Source organism: Monopterus albus, unplaced genomic scaffold (assembly GCF_001952655.1).
Source record: "Monopterus albus unplaced genomic scaffold, M_albus_1.0 scaffold295.1, whole genome shotgun sequence".
In the NCBI taxonomy this organism is placed as follows: domain Eukaryota; kingdom Metazoa; phylum Chordata; class Actinopteri; order Synbranchiformes; family Synbranchidae; genus Monopterus; species Monopterus albus.
This window is the reverse complement of record NW_018128175.1, coordinates 20,897-36,055: the sequence shown is the minus strand read 5'-3', so window position 1 is coordinate 36,055 and position 15,159 is coordinate 20,897. Positions and strand designations below refer to the sequence as shown.

The 15,159-nt window shown below is 41.4% G+C and overlaps 2 protein-coding genes across 3 annotated transcripts in view; one reads left to right on the top strand and one right to left on the bottom strand.

Moving 5' to 3' along the window:
- The first annotated feature begins 4,629 nt into the window (after positions 1-4,629).
- Positions 4,630-10,724, top strand: ldha (lactate dehydrogenase A4). Its single transcript, XM_020623257.1, has 8 exons — positions 4,630-4,755; positions 6,139-6,264; positions 6,752-6,869; positions 7,016-7,189; positions 7,334-7,507; positions 7,674-7,791; positions 9,288-9,411; positions 9,533-10,724. Exons 2-8 carry the CDS (start codon positions 6,139-6,141, stop codon positions 9,695-9,697), a joined length of 999 nt encoding a protein of 332 aa, XP_020478913.1. The 5' UTR covers positions 4,630-4,755; the 3' UTR covers positions 9,698-10,724.
- A 53-nt stretch (positions 10,725-10,777) lies between these two features.
- Positions 10,778-15,159, bottom strand: part of tsg101a (tumor susceptibility 101a) — an 11,445-nt gene continuing 7,063 nt past the window's right edge. Inside the window, exons 7-11 of one of the 2 annotated variants that reach the window (XR_002276840.1) lie at positions 14,528-14,622; positions 12,870-13,072; positions 12,532-12,771; positions 11,368-12,424; positions 10,778-10,877 (exon numbers count right to left, since the gene is read on the bottom strand). Coding sequence is in view for 1 of the 2 variants with exons in the window: in XM_020623256.1 (XP_020478912.1) it covers positions 12,335-12,424; positions 12,532-12,771; positions 12,870-13,072; positions 14,528-14,622 (628 nt within the window). In the remaining variant the exon portion in view is untranslated. Of the gene's footprint in view, positions 10,878-11,050; positions 12,425-12,531; positions 12,772-12,869; positions 13,073-14,527; positions 14,623-15,159 lie in introns of those variants that run through there. The other variant, XM_020623256.1, reaches the window with a different exon arrangement.

Below are 15,159 nucleotides of genomic sequence, written 5' to 3'. Positions count from 1 at the left end.
TGCTCTGTACAATGCCAGGCTGCTGCTCAGGCAGTGAAGTCCAAAACCTAAGTGCCAACATGGTAACTCAAGTGTTTTAATATGTTGTAAGGATGGGAGAAGGGATGTATTCAATCATAATAACACACTGAGAAAGTAGTGATGCACCATATTGATTCAAAACCTCTGTTTATCCTGCTGGTTTGTTGCACTCATGCTCACACTTTAACCAACAACTTTGAGACCACGAGGACGGCGATACAGCCGTCTGCTCTTGACTTCAATTAGCACCTGACAAGGACCAGGGGACTAGGACTGATTTATGTCCTATAGGGGATTAAGACTGCAGGCAAAAAAGGTACACTCAATTAAACACACATAAATGTATGCACAGACATGCAACCCTTAATCCTCCACTAAAACACACCCAATCACTCAACAACTGCCACATCATTTCCCACACCCAGCAGAGCTCTCCCTGGGCTTATCAGTGCATAATTGCTGCTGATTGGTGTATTATTGTGCTGGTTAATCTGCCTGTGGGTGGTTAATAAAGGAGCTTCATCAGGGATGTTATCAATTGTCAGCAGAAGGTGTGCATGGAGCGAGTTTGGAAGCTAGGAAAAGAAAGGGGAGGGAGGGCTGGGAGCGAGGAAGAAAACAGGAAGAATATGAAGGAAAAGAAGGCGAGAAGTGACTAAGATGAAAGGGAAAAGTTTGATTCATGTTGAAAGACAGGGAAGGACAAATTAGCAAGTGAAGAAATCACAGGATTGCAGGTTTAAATGTTTGTAGTTCAGGATGTTTGAGGTAAAATAAGGCAGCATCAGGAAGGTAGATGTCATAGTGAGAGTGATCTCGCTCCCCGGAGAATCCTTTTCTGATTGATGCGGCCTTGTTCCTCATTCCTCTCTATTACACAGCAGGCTGAAACCAGTAGGATGCCACCCACAGGAGACATCCCTTAGTCCCAATGCCCTGTGCAATAACAGCGTGTTGGCAACTCACCCTTCGGTGTGAGAGGGGAAGCTAACATGACAAACTAGTGGTCCTTTATTCGACTGGGGGCGAGCAGTGATTGAATTGGCACATGCTCCAGAGACCATTAAAGGTGGTGGTGGGAGATAGAGACAAATACAAGTAATTCAGTAGCAAGGACAAGAAGAAGTTCCGTAGAGTCTGGGAAAGTTTGGAGTACATTGCCGTAGGCAAACTGAAGGCATAAAGCAACGGGAGATGAAGTATGATTTCACACATATTTAATGGAACTTCATCTGTCTCCAGCAGTGTTTCATGCTATCATAGTCACACACAGGGACACCTAAATACATCTTAGTGAAGTTTTCATTACTTTTCTAGTCATGGCCCATGTGATATAAAGTGAGGAGCTGGGATTATCATTTGAGGAGACTTTCCCTGGGTTTCTGAGTGGGTGATGTTGCTACCATTGATTAAATACAGTATCACATGTTGTTAAGTGAAGATGACCTCTGGGGATCTACAGCAGCAACCATTAGTAGGTAAAGGAGTGAGGTTTATATCTGCTTCTAAATCTTATTGATTCTTTTGTTTTTAAATTTGAAATGTGATATTCTATGACTTTAATAAAGCTTTCCATTTGAATAACTTGTGTAGTTAGATTCTATGACTCCTCTTTGTGATGTTAGACAAGCTTCTCTATCACAAAATAGTGTTGCTCACCTAGAAACCAGTGTTGATATTAGGATTCAAGTCCATGTGGCCATTATATCAGTACATGGAAGTCTGGAGCAGGTTCTACTACCTTTATGATAGCACCGCCAGCTGGTGAACTGATCGTATTGCAGCCTACTAATAATAATAGTGCTGAAAGGTGGTTAATGGAGTATGTAAATCAAAACTTGAGTTCAAACTTCCATGTCCGTAAATATCTGGCCTTCTGAAGTTTTCTTGAGCATGGTGCAGTGGCTGCAGTCTGTCTGTGAAGACGGACAACACAAAGAGAATGTACTTATCAAAAACATATTCATATTCTGTACACCTGTTTAAAACAGATTTTAAAACAAGAAGGAAATGAGAGGTAAACTGGGGATTAATCTGTTATGACTCTGATGTGTATTTAGTTGAAAGTAAAAAAAAAGATTTCTGAACTAACTGAAGGTTGTTTTCTACTCCACACCTGTGGTTCTAAACTGGTTACTGTACATATTTGCCTGATAGAAGAGAGCCCATGTCCTCTCCGTTCAGTTCAAATCTGTTGTGGCGCAGGAAATCAGATAATGGAAAAAACAAGTTCATTTTCAATTTTTCACTTTAAAATACAAAAAGCAAATTAGTAAAAACACAATTTTGCTTATATTTAACCAGGGGTGTTGTTAGACAAAGCACTACTGGGGTACAGACCCCTGTTAGGTTTGCCTGGTGACACCTTTCCTCACACTAGTCAGCTCCCTTGCACACTATTAGACTCACCTGCCCCGTTTCGCTGATCACCCACCAGCTGCGCCTCATTAGTTTCCCTCCTTACTTATACACTGCTCACCGTTCATTCTGCACAGACATCTTTCTTCATACTTTCACTTCCTGCCTCAGGTTCACTTGTTTGTTAAATGTCTATAAAACAAACACTATGTGTGCCAAAAGCATCAAATATGTCCTAATAGTCTGTTCCTCATGTACTGTATGTAGCTGGGGAGGACAAAAATATAGACACCTCTAAATATAATGTAGTCCTGGACAACACCACCTTTAACTATGACCTCAATAATGAACATATATGAATTTATGCATTTATGACAATTTCACTAAAAACTGAAACATTTTGAGCCTCATAAACAAACACTTCACACTACTGGTGTGAAGAGGCTTCAGCAAATTATGAAAATAGATTATAGGCTGGTTGTGTTTAGAATGAACCTACAATTTTGACCCCCAAAAGGCCTGTGTAAATACGACCTTATTAGTTTGACTGACGATTGTGTCTCCTGATTTTCCAGCTATTTGCACTAGAGGGCGCTAGCGCATAAGCACAGTCATGTTTTTACTCTAAACGTTTGAGCCTAAGCTTGTCATCTGTTACAGGGCAGCAGCTATGTTCATTATCCATTAATATGAAGTTATATCCTTAATGACAAACTGAAAGAAGTTTGTTATTGTTTAGTATATCATGAATGTCTAAGAAACACAAGCAGCACATACTAACATATGAGAAGCTGAAACTAGAGACAGATGTCCTTGGAATTTTTTTCTTACAAAATGATTTAATTGCTCAACAAAACAGTTTAATTCTCTGCCAATCAGTCCCCCAGCTCCTCCTATACAGTCTTTCATTGGGTAAAGTACAGGGATGATGCCAACAGAAGCTGCCTTTGTGACAGTAACTATTTGGTTTCAGAACTATAGCTTAATGCAATGGACACAAACTGACAGCAAAAGGATACAAAATTAGCACAAAGAGATGCAAAATAAAAACCAAAAAAGATGTAACACATCCCTTCATTTCATGTCTTCTTTCTTTCTTTATCTTTTTCTCACATGCAGACAAAAGTTGTCCTCAAGTCACCATAATAAATAAATCTGTGTTTTGCATTAACTGGGTGTCTGAGGCGGTGCAGTTGCTCAAGAACAGTTGTATGGTGAGTCACGTTTCCATCTCAAATTCCCATCATCTTACAGCTGAATAAATTTAGCCTGTTTAAATTGTAAAATGTAACAAACAGATGGATCCTAGCCCTTTACCATCTATTAAAAAAATCCAAGTCTGCTAAACAAATGAAGGAGTGGATTTATTGATCTTTTCTTTACTCCAGTTCAGGCTCTTCTCCTGCTGCTGGATTAAAAGGCTGGCTTTGCTCTTTATTTACCTGTTGCCATGATGAATTTATTTTATAAGCTTAACTCTGAGTTAACTGAACTAACTCTGATCAGAACCCAAAACTCAGAGTTTCCCATCTTATGGTTGCAGGTAGAATTAACTTTGAACCCCCTCCTCCCCCACAGCCTGAGTGTGGGAGGGTTTCTGGTGGCAGTGGAAAGATGGCTCTAATGATGTCTGCAAACACTGGAGAGCACTAAGAACACTGGAAATGATTTCAAATCAATATAAGAACGATTCTTGAATGTTTTTATTTCCTCAGCAAGTAAGGCTGCACAAGAATGAGCTTTAATAATATTAGGAAATACTGTATGCTTTTCTTTATATGCGTACATGAAGCCACAAAAGGTCAGCTCTAAGACTCCCCAGACATGTCACCGTGGCCTTGTTAGTAACGGGGCCTGTGTTGTAATATCTAAAACCCGACAGCAGGGGGCGCTAAAATGCTGTTGATCTCAGAATATAAAACTAACGGGCAGTTGAAATCATTTCTTCCTGGATACATTTTTTCCATCTATGACTCACATCTATGCTGAGAAACAGCTACTGCCGGCAAAATAAACTGTGGCTGCCCGTTGATGTAATGTTTTGAGAAGTGGGACCGTGACAGAGGTGGTATCAACATTATGTTTGTGGGACAGGAAAGATGCTGCGTCCAGTAATCTACGTTTGCAACATCTATATATTAAATAGGAAGTAGTGATACACAGGAAGCGCGCTCCCGCATCTTTCCTCGGACGTGACACGCGACACGAGGACACAGACCCACCCTGCCTCGTATGTGCACACGTAACGCCTACGGAGGAGGCTGTCTTTAAATACTGGGGGACATCCCCTCTGCACCACCACTGCTGCAGAAACGCTGCACCGGGAGCAGGTACATTCCAGTTCGTGTGTCCACCTTGTTAAATTAAACTCTAAAGGTAAGATAATCCGTCTGTCTCAAATATTAGACACCAGCCTATGATGCATGCACACTTATTGCGAAATTTGTTCCAGTTATATTTGCCTAATCGTTGATGGAAATGGTTAAACAGGAGGCCAACCTGATGCGCATTTTAAGAGAATAAAGATGTCTCGCAGCACAATCAGCTATGTTGATTGGCTACGAATAAGGCTGGCACAAATTTCTGTCTTTACATGTATGTGAGGGACTGTTAAGAGAAGCAGAGTGGCACAAAACACCAGGATGTAGACCTGTAAGTCTCTTACTGGTCGCAGGAATTACTTATTAACATGTGACACCACCAGCATAATTGATGTACCTGAGCAATCAGCTGGCACACCAGGTACTATTTAGCCACTGCTGCTTTGGCAGTCTTGCCTGCTCCTGAAGATGGTTTAAAAATAAAAAAAGGAAAGCTTGAGAAAATGCCTCTGTCTGTTTTTGGAGTAACTTTACTCTTATATGTGCATCATATTTCAACAGCAAAGAAAGGAACTTTGGCTAGTATTGAACATATACAGGAATCCTTTAATGTAGATAACATAGAGTCCTCTTGTCCAGAACAAATCCAGCCCCACCGCAAGGTCAGGTTCTGGTATGTAACAGGCCTTCAGTTCACTTTTGAGTGACAGATGGTAGAGGGATATTAGGTGTGACTGTTCCACTGTCCTCCCATTGAGAGGTCTTATATGTCCTCTCAAGGAGGTACTTACAGTATATTAATCCTACCAGGTACTCCACTACATGCATGTGTCCATATCAGAGAGAGCCAGAGTAGTCACATTGATGCAAATGTGAGCATCCCAGCCAGGAGACGAATGGTAGTGTGTGTGTGTGTGTGTGTGTGTGAGTGACGTCAGCTGAGGATGACTGTGCTGCACAAATACAGGCTGCAGTACTTTTCCAGGCAGTGGTTGCCATGGAGACACAAAGGCGCTCTGTGAAGCAATAAGTAGGCTACTGTCTATACATGTTTTGCTTGAAATAAAAAAGAGAGAAATAGTCTGGAAACTGAAACTTGTGGTTGGTATTAGTCGTGTTCGGGGATTTGTAAAGGGCTCGGTTTCAATTCTGTGATGAAGGAAACAGCAAACCCAAGTTCAGTCAGTGTGGGATGAGGAAGCAGTCATGTTACACCCTTGTGAGCCTATTACTGACGATGCATTCAAATGGGTTCATACATTATGCAGCACTACTTGACTGCCTCTGTCTTTCCACTCCCACTCACCCCCCTGTACTCTCTGTACCTGCTACCCAACATTTTCCTATCACCTCTGTCGTAACACATTCTCTCACTTTCTCCTCTTCTTCCCCTGTTACCCTTCTGTCTGTGTCAATCCCACACCCACCTCTTCCTCAGATGTCCACCAAGGAGAAGCTGATCACCCATGTGATGAAGGAAGAGCCTGTCGGCAGCAGGAACAAGGTGACGGTGGTGGGTGTCGGCATGGTGGGCATGGCCTCAGCCATCAGCATACTGCTCAAGGTGAGAAAGAAAGAGAGGGAAGGTGTGAAGCCAAGAGAGAGCTGAGTGATGTGTGTCCGTGTGGTTTCTTATCACTATCGAGTCTTGAAATGAGCAAATGGGAAGTAGGGGGAAATTAGATGGCTTAAAAGCTAAACTGGTGGTAGAACAGAATATTACTAAGTACAACAAAAATTAAATGGTGATTTTAAGGGACTTTATTTAAACCGCCACTGTAAGGTGAATAGGTCATCACTACTAACATTATGAATGAAATAATAACCAGCTGAGGATAAACAGAGGCCAAGAGAAACTAGGTCACCAATCTTGAAGCTAACATAGCTGCTAATTAAACTGAGGTACAGATGAATGGTGTTCCTCTCTCAATGTCCCTGTTAATTACTGTAAGCTTCATTGTAGCCATTGCTACATAATACTCCTTTAAGCTAGAGTATAAAGTGTATTATAAGTTGTCAGAATGCCTTAATACCTGTATGCACATAACCAGGACTTGTGTGATGAGCTGGCTCTGGTTGATGTGATGGAGGACAAGTTGAAGGGTGAGGCCTTGGACCTGCAGCATGGATCCCTCTTCCTCAAGACACACAAGATTGTGGCTGACAAAGGTGAGAAAGCACAAAATAACTAAAACCTTTTGACTGCTGCAAAATGTGGTTTCAATCTGGTAGGACATGTGACCCTTAGTTAATGATTCTTGCTGAAACTATTATTCACCAACTGCGCCAAAACACACTTTTTGTCATTTTGCTAGACTACAGTGTGACAGCCAACTCCAAGGTGGTGGTGGTGACTGCTGGTGCCCGCCAACAGGAGGGCGAGAGCCGTCTTAACTTGGTGCAGCGCAACGTCAACATCTTTAAGTTTATCATCCCCAACATTGTCAAGTACAGCCCCAACTGCATCCTGATGGTGGTTTCTAACCCAGGTTAGCCACAGGGGGTGTGTGAACAAGGGAGGATGGAAATGTGAGAAGAGAAGGTGTGGTGCAACCTGAAATTGCTGAGGGTATACATTTAACACCTGTAGATTAATGGAGGATCATTTCTCCTCTCATTCTTTAAATCCCCAGTGGACATCCTGACCTATGTGGCTTGGAAGCTGAGTGGTTTCCCCCGTCACCGTGTCATCGGCTCTGGCACCAACCTGGACTCTGCCCGTTTCCGCCACCTCATGGGCGAGAAGCTCCACCTCCACCCTTCCAGCTGTCACGGCTGGATCATTGGAGAGCATGGAGACTCCAGTGGTATGCAGCCCTGACTAAAAATAACATCTCTGCTAGCCTTCCACTGTAACTGTTTCTCAAATCTTAGTGTAGCTACAGTACATCATGCGCATGATTGCCTCTGTCTATACAGTTTGTAATCAGATTTACAAATTTATCACTTTTAATGTGCGTCTGTTTCTCATAGTGCCTGTATGGAGTGGTGTGAACGTTGCTGGAGTTTCACTGCAAGCCCTCAACCCAAATATGGGGACTGAGGGTGACGGTGAGCAGTGGAAGCAGGTTCATAAGACAGTGGTTGATGGGTGAGTAGAGTGTATTTTTCAGTAATCTACCAATGAACTGAAAGAACTCCCCTCACTCAACATTGTAATCAGCCATGTCAGGCACTGAGGTGGAAACCATAAGTTTAATGTTTTATTGAAAGATCTTTAGGATGTAAAGGCTAATCACAGTGGCTTATTAACAAAAAGACCAACAGGAATGGAGCTGACTAGTCCTGGTGAAGAATTTGACTGGGGCTGTGAACACAAAAAGCAAACAGGCAGAACCACAGTACACTACTGTGTTTGACATTTACTAGAGCCCGTCCAGTAAAAACACAATAGCTATATGATAACTGTAACATAATGCTGTAGAATAGCGCTCTGACCTCACTGACACCCCTGGGTCTGCTTTAGTAGAATACCTAAAAATTCAGTCCTGACCAAAGAGAGGTTTTCCTCTTATTATTGATCTTTAATAGACCCTAAACATGGCTCCTTGTCCGTGTTCATCATTGCTAAGTTTGTAACTCAGATCTGTTGATGGATTTCAGTTTATGAAGTCATTCCTTACAAAATGTAATGATGCAACAGTTTGCCCTGTAAAATTTGATATTGTACCATTATTTAATTGCCAACCAGAGTTGTGTTAGGGCTTCAGGAGTTCAGTTATGTGCAACAGAGTAGGTGGTTTATCTTAGTGAATGATGTACTGTATCTCACAAAGGGTGTCTCAGAACAGAATCTGTAAAGCTACACCTCTTTCCATCTACATGACCAATAGAGGAGAACCTTTATTTAAAATTGACATGTTTGACATTTGCTTTTAAAACATCCTTATTTTCTCACATTCCCCTTCAGAGTTACATGCAATTGCACTGTATGTTTCAGATTTGAGTTTATGGTGCACTGCCTTCATCTTGCATTGTTTGCTTTACTCTCATGGACCACATTTGTGCCACTCTCTGCAGGCATCATGCTCAGCACAGCAGAGACTGAGAAAGGACAGTTATAAACTAGCCTGAAAACACCTCATTAGATATTAATTTTGTGTTGCTCTCGTCGTGATTAACGGCGCAATTCTCAGCATGAAAACATCTGGAAAGAACATGAAGGATATGCAGGAATTTCTCAGTCAGACATATAACATATGAGTCAGAGATGCAAATCTTCAACAGGACTGATAAAGCATATTCAATTTTCAGAATGAGCAAATCCTTCCCTCCTGTCTGAATTTTAGTCAGATAAACACTTGTACACCCCTCAGTATAAAGGTCAAGGTGCAGCTGCAATTTCATCCACATAAGCACCGTTTTCCTCAGTTGTCTCAACTCTACTTCTGAACTGACCACACTCAGCATTTGTTTGATTATATTGTGTTTATGCCAATTCACTAATCATTGAGCAGTAACATTAATTTCCACAAACAATATTAGAAGAAAGGAGTAAGAGTCCTAAATACTGAAGCAGACAGATTTTTCTCTTCAGTCCAGGAGACGTGTTTTTGTTTTTCCCCTCACTATGTATATGCACTACAGAGCCTATGAGGTCATCAAGCTGAAGGGCTACACCTCCTGGGCCATTGGCATGTCTGTGGCTGACCTGGTAGAAAGTATCATGAAGAACCTCCACAAAGTGCACCCTGTGTCCACGCTGGTCCAGGTGAGGCACCTAGAAACAAGCCATGCACAGTTTATTAGCTTAAAAATCTGTATTCTCTAGATGTTATGAATTGGCTTGCTAACCCTGCCCTTACCGTCTTGTCCTTCCTGTTGGCTGACAGGGCATGCATGGAGTGAAGGATGAGGTTTTCCTGAGCGTCCCTTGTGTCCTGGGGAACAGCGGCCTAACCGATGTCATTCACATGACACTGAAGGCTGAAGAGGAGAAGCAGCTGGTGAAGAGTGCTGAGACCCTGTGGGGTGTACAAAAGGAGCTCACCCTGTGAAGAATGCTCCCCTGAATTCTCCCATCCAACCTGAAAACCACGCAATACACTGGGTGGTTGACTCCCTCCTACCATACCTCCTGTGTTCTTTATGGCAACAGGCGAGTGAGACCTCTGAATATATAAGTAGGTCAAGTGTTTGTAGTTAAAACTTCAGGTATTCAATCATGGGTGTCATTTTCCTTTGCCATCTCCCACGTGTTGCCCCCTCTTCATGATTGAATTCTCATACATACAATATGTGACTTTAGGATTTGAGCTCGGCTTGTGTCCGAAAGAGAGATTAGATTTTAGATATTGCCCATTATTTGTTGTCCTGTTACGTCAACCATCCTTTGCATAGTGAGCATATTCTCTGTACTGTATGTTACTGTGTACTGTTGTTGCCACTTCTAGACACTCCTTGTTGCTAGTTCATATTTATTTCTGCGATTGTTGCCATTTATTTCCACGTGGTAATCTGTTTATTTTTCATTTGGAGTATAATGGAGACATTCCATTCTGTATATGAGGAGGGTTTACTATCGCCCTAGAGTTGTAACAACACTGCTGCAGACATCACTGGGGGGAAAAAAAAAAAATCCTGTAATACCTTGTATTTGAGAAAAGTAAAGGCATTGAAGTCTTTTTAAATTTAATCACAAGTGCACTGACAGAACAATTGAAAATATGAGGTTCGTAGTACCGGCAAAGGTTAACATCTGAGAGAATTAAAGGGGTCACTACCAAGGTTCTTACCTTACTTTAACTTAGCAGAGAGATATCGGAGAGCCAGTGGGAGAGTCAGCTAGAATCAGGCTATAACAGAAGGTAACAATCCTGACAAAAGTTCGTACACACCCTAAGTATTTGTTTTGCTCTTTCTGGAAGAAAGGACATCTACAGAAAAAAGATATTTATAACTCTTAAGATGTATTAATATTATATTAGATATGGTCAATCACTCACCAAGGAACTGTACCTGTCATGAGAGCTGGATATCAATATTTATTTGCCTTAACATAAAATAAATCTGCCAGGATAATGATTCCTGTCTGTCCTTTCCTGTCTGCCATCCAATCTAGTGAGCGGTCATTTGTTTACACATCAGCTGACTCGGCTGCTCCCGGTGCACAGCTACAGGTGAACACCACATCAAAATGTGGTCAGTAGCTGACACCAAGGGTCCTATGCTGCACCTCTTGACAAACACCAGTATTTAAAAAGGGGAAAGAAAAAAAAAGATTTGATCAGCGAGACTGCTGGACTCTGAAATATTCATTAGAGCTATGTAACAAATGTGAAGAGAAAACACATGCAACCTTTCTGTGATTATATAACCCTTCAAACAATATTGAAATAATGATAGCGGTGAACCATTAAATCGGATGTTTTATTTGTACTGCTTTACATAAATCTACAGATAAAAAGAACATGTGGTCTATGGCTGAATTGGAAAGAAGGAAACATTTTTTACAATTCAAAGTGCATTTAGTAAAAGGCTAATTTAACTGAAACATTTGCAATCTTTACATAAGTTAACTTTTCTGATTAGTACAACAGTTCTCTATAAACCCTGACACTTGAGCTTTATTCATAACTTCTTACTGAAAACAAATTTCTCAGCTGGACTGAGAATGAATGGGCAGCACAAGAAAATCTAAAGACATGAAGAACTTCCCTTGTAATACCTTAGAATGAAGCATGTCAAAACTGCCTTCTGCTTCTGGTCAATGCAGTCAAACTGAAAAGGTAGAACTGAGCAGCTGACAGTGAAAGAACCCCACTCACACCACTGAGAAGAGACACACACACAGAACAGGGAAAAACATCAGAGTTTGGGCAGGTGGCATAGGAGCTGAAGATTCTACTGATAAACAGAACCAAAGAAGATGGTGAAGAAACAGTTCATCACCTCTGTGGTAAGAAAAGTGCCCCCCCTTATGGCTGCTGACCATGACCCAGACCCCCAACAGTATTAAATCCTGAGGCTGAACCCCTGTCCTTGCTGAAAGGCTGCCCTGGGTATTTATATCGGAGAGTAACCTTTTCATTATGAGGGGGTGGACATAATGGTCGTTACAAAGCGCCTCTCTGCTAGCCCCCAACAATTCATGCTTACTAGACACATGACTGGCTGGCACAGAAACTGCTGTCAGAACCTGTAGGCTACTGTGCCATGGAACATATAGATATGGACACAAACTTGCTGTATACCAACCCAGTCACACCACAAACACTAAGGGCAAGTTTCACACACGCTGTAACCAGATTAGGCCTGGACTTTACTTTTAACAAATATGTCAAGTGTGTTAAGCAGGTTAATACATGGTTCACAGTGTGGTGACACTAGTTTTTACATCATACTGGGGCACAAAAGTAATGGTGTCACATCTGGGTCATGACTGTTAATGCATAATGATATCAAAGAAGTATTTGGTCAGATTCAAATGGTGTCATACTACACAACTGTGGCCACAGTTTGTACTAAACAAGACTGTCCAATTCTTCATAAATGTTGCTGTTCAGATTTCTGTCTTACAAAGATTTTATAGAGAATTTTAAAAAGGCTTTGAAATATTAGAAGACAATAAAAGGGAATAAAACAGAGAAAGAGAACATGAAGACAGAATTATTTTTCCATTTAGTCAGTGTGGGTCAGTAAAGATCACTAAGGCCAGCAGTCTTGCGGGCTTTTTGCATGAGGGCCCGAAGCTGGAACTGCTTCCTGGACAAAAGGCGTACATGCTGCAGGAAAAGAGAAACAGTCAAGTTAATAAAAACCAGAGGACTGAAGTGTGTTTTTATGCTTGTTTCTCTTGTGCATCTCCTTGTGGTTGTGCTGAAGTAGTCACCTTGAGGAAAACTTCCAGGTCTATGACACCCCTACGAAGGGCCTCTCCCAGGTAGAAGATAGTGTCCTCGATTGCATTCTCCTCAGCATACAGGTTCAGGATCTGTTTGTACAGCGGAGCGGTGGGCACAATGACATCATCTATGTCATTGTTCTCAGACTGGTTCTCCATCTTCTCCAAGGCCTCACTCAGTTCCTCATCCTTTCTCTTCAGCAGCTCAATGTTCCTGTCAACCTCAGTCTGGTGGAACCCATTAAAATACTTAGCTTTTGTTAATACAGAAAAGATGACAAGAAGAAAAAATGGATATTACATTGAAAAAGAGGAGGATCTCTCACCACTTCCTGGTCCAGTCTTGAAATCATGTCCTCTAGTTTTTGATGTCCTTTCTTCAGGTCCTCCTCCGTTCGCTTCAAAGCGTCCAGCTCAGCCTGAGCCCGGTCCATCTCCTCCTTCATCCTCCAGCGAAGCTTGTCACTTACTGCTGAAATCAGAGATGCACGGATGGTGTCTTCGCCAATGGTGCCATCTCTGCTCGGGCCTTCAGAGGAGGTCAAGTAGTGATGTAAGACAATGAGCAGACCAAACAGAAAACAGCAGCCGATCCAGTACTGTAATGATGAGCCACTGGATCTATAAACTAGATAACTTAGTCTAGCATCACATCTATCTAGAGCCAATGCAAAGAAAAGGTGTGAAAAGAAGTATGACACAAAAGAATTTTACACTCAGTTACTAGAAGGCTGGAAGCCCCTGTACACTGTGATAATACAATCTAACTGATCATTCCAGCAGTTAACACAACCTTTCTGGTGGTGTTTTATTGGACTGTGTTAACACTAAATGGTGTGTATATATAGATGAAGTTCTGTTTGTGTTCAAAATGTTCATACAACTGTATGCTTTGTTTTTCTAATATTTTGTTCCCACATAAATGTACATGGAACGTCCAAGAAAACAAAACATCAGTCATTAAAACATAACAGATTAATGCCTCAGACACTGACACATACCACATTATGCAAGCGTAAATGCACTAATGGATGACTCCAGAGTCAAGACAATCTGGAGTACAGTCTGGAGTCAGCAAGACAAATGTCAGAGTTGATTCATCCTTGAGACCTGAGTAGTTCAGAGGCAAAATGATTTTTTTCTCATTCACTAAATATAGTAGACAGCTTCTAGCTCCCTCTGCATGCTGGTCCTTGACCAGCATTTTGCTGGTCTCTCTGATGCTGGGACAGTAGATCGGTCCCCTGATCGTAGGTCTGTCTTTGTGTGAAGTTAACTGTTTGCAACCCAAATATAGCACTGTGTGCTTCTGAGTTGTAGGGTGTTGGGGCTGGAAGATGGACCTGTTCCTTTTTGGCCTTTAATGCTCCCCACTCTAGTTACAGTAACGACCTTTCACTAGCAGCTCGGCGTGCCACCGAGGTCAGACAGAGGGTGAGAGAGTTTGAGTCAGAAGGTCAAAAGTCTTGATCCATATTTGACTAAAGTCCCGAAAGCAAGACATCTACTCTATTTTTCCAGGGTTGCATTAACATTTGGCTTAATACTGATTCATTGTACTACTGTAGCATAAAGCACATGTTAACTTCACATTTTTCAAAACTTATAAACGATAAAGACTTGTGTAACAGTTTGAGTCAACATTTTCATCTGTATCTTGCTGTGCTAGTGTTTTTAACTTTTAAAACCTGTACAAATGTCAAATTTAAAATGCACCAATAGCCTTAGTTTGCATCACCCTCCATAACGAGCATGAAGCGGGCCTTACAAAGAAGCCAAGGCAGAACAGTTGCACCAATTTTACTACCTCTTGTGGCAGAATACAAGAGGATCAACACTGAGCCCACATGCCAGCTTGGTACCTTTTATTCAGAATGGTGTGGCAGAAAATTGGCACAAAAATCCTGCCTTCAACGGGCAGCATAAAAGGGGCTTGTGTTACAAAGTAGAAAATAGCACCCCAGATACTAAATATAATACATACCCACTGTTGAAACTGGAGGCTGGGCAGGGTAGTGTGCAGGGCCAGCAGTGGCTGGATAAGAGTTGCCCCCTTGGTACTGGTATCCTGGATAGCCTCTGCAAATAAGTTGTGATCAGCAAGCTTTACAGTGGGTACAGAAAGTATTCAGACCCCCTTAAATTTTTCAGTCTTTGTTATATTGCAGCCATATGCTAAAATCATTTAAGTTCAATTTTTTCCTCAATGTACACACAGCACCCCATATTGACTGAAAAACAGAATTTTTGACATTTTTGCAGATTTATTAAAAAAGAAAAACTGAAATATCACATGGTCATAAGTATTCAGACCCTAGTTAGTTACACTCATATATTTAACTTAGGTGCTGTCCATTTCTTCTGATCATCCCTGAGATGGTTCTACACCTTCATTTGAGTCCAGCTGTGTTTGATTATACTGATGGGACGTGATTAGGAAAGCCACACACCTGTCTATACAGGTATGTGCCAAAAAATTAGAATATCAAGGAAAAGTCCATTTATTTCAATAATTTGTTTCAAAAAGTGAAACTTGTATGTTATATTAGTTCACTGCACACAAAGTGAAATATTTCAAGCCTTTATTTGTTTCAATTTTGATGATTATGGATTAAA

Bases quoted from the DNA above. Each gene is read 5' to 3' on its own strand.
- ldha (XM_020623257.1), top strand. From the start codon at position 6,139: ATGTCCACCAAGGAGAAGCTGATCACCCATGTGATGAAGGAAGAGCCT. The intron at 6,265-6,751 runs GTGAGAAAGAAA...GCACATAACCAG, and splicing joins CCATCAGCATACTGCTCAAG to GACTTGTGTGATGAGCTGGC. The intron at 7,792-9,287 runs GTGAGTAGAGTG...TATGCACTACAG, and splicing joins CATAAGACAGTGGTTGATGG to AGCCTATGAGGTCATCAAGC.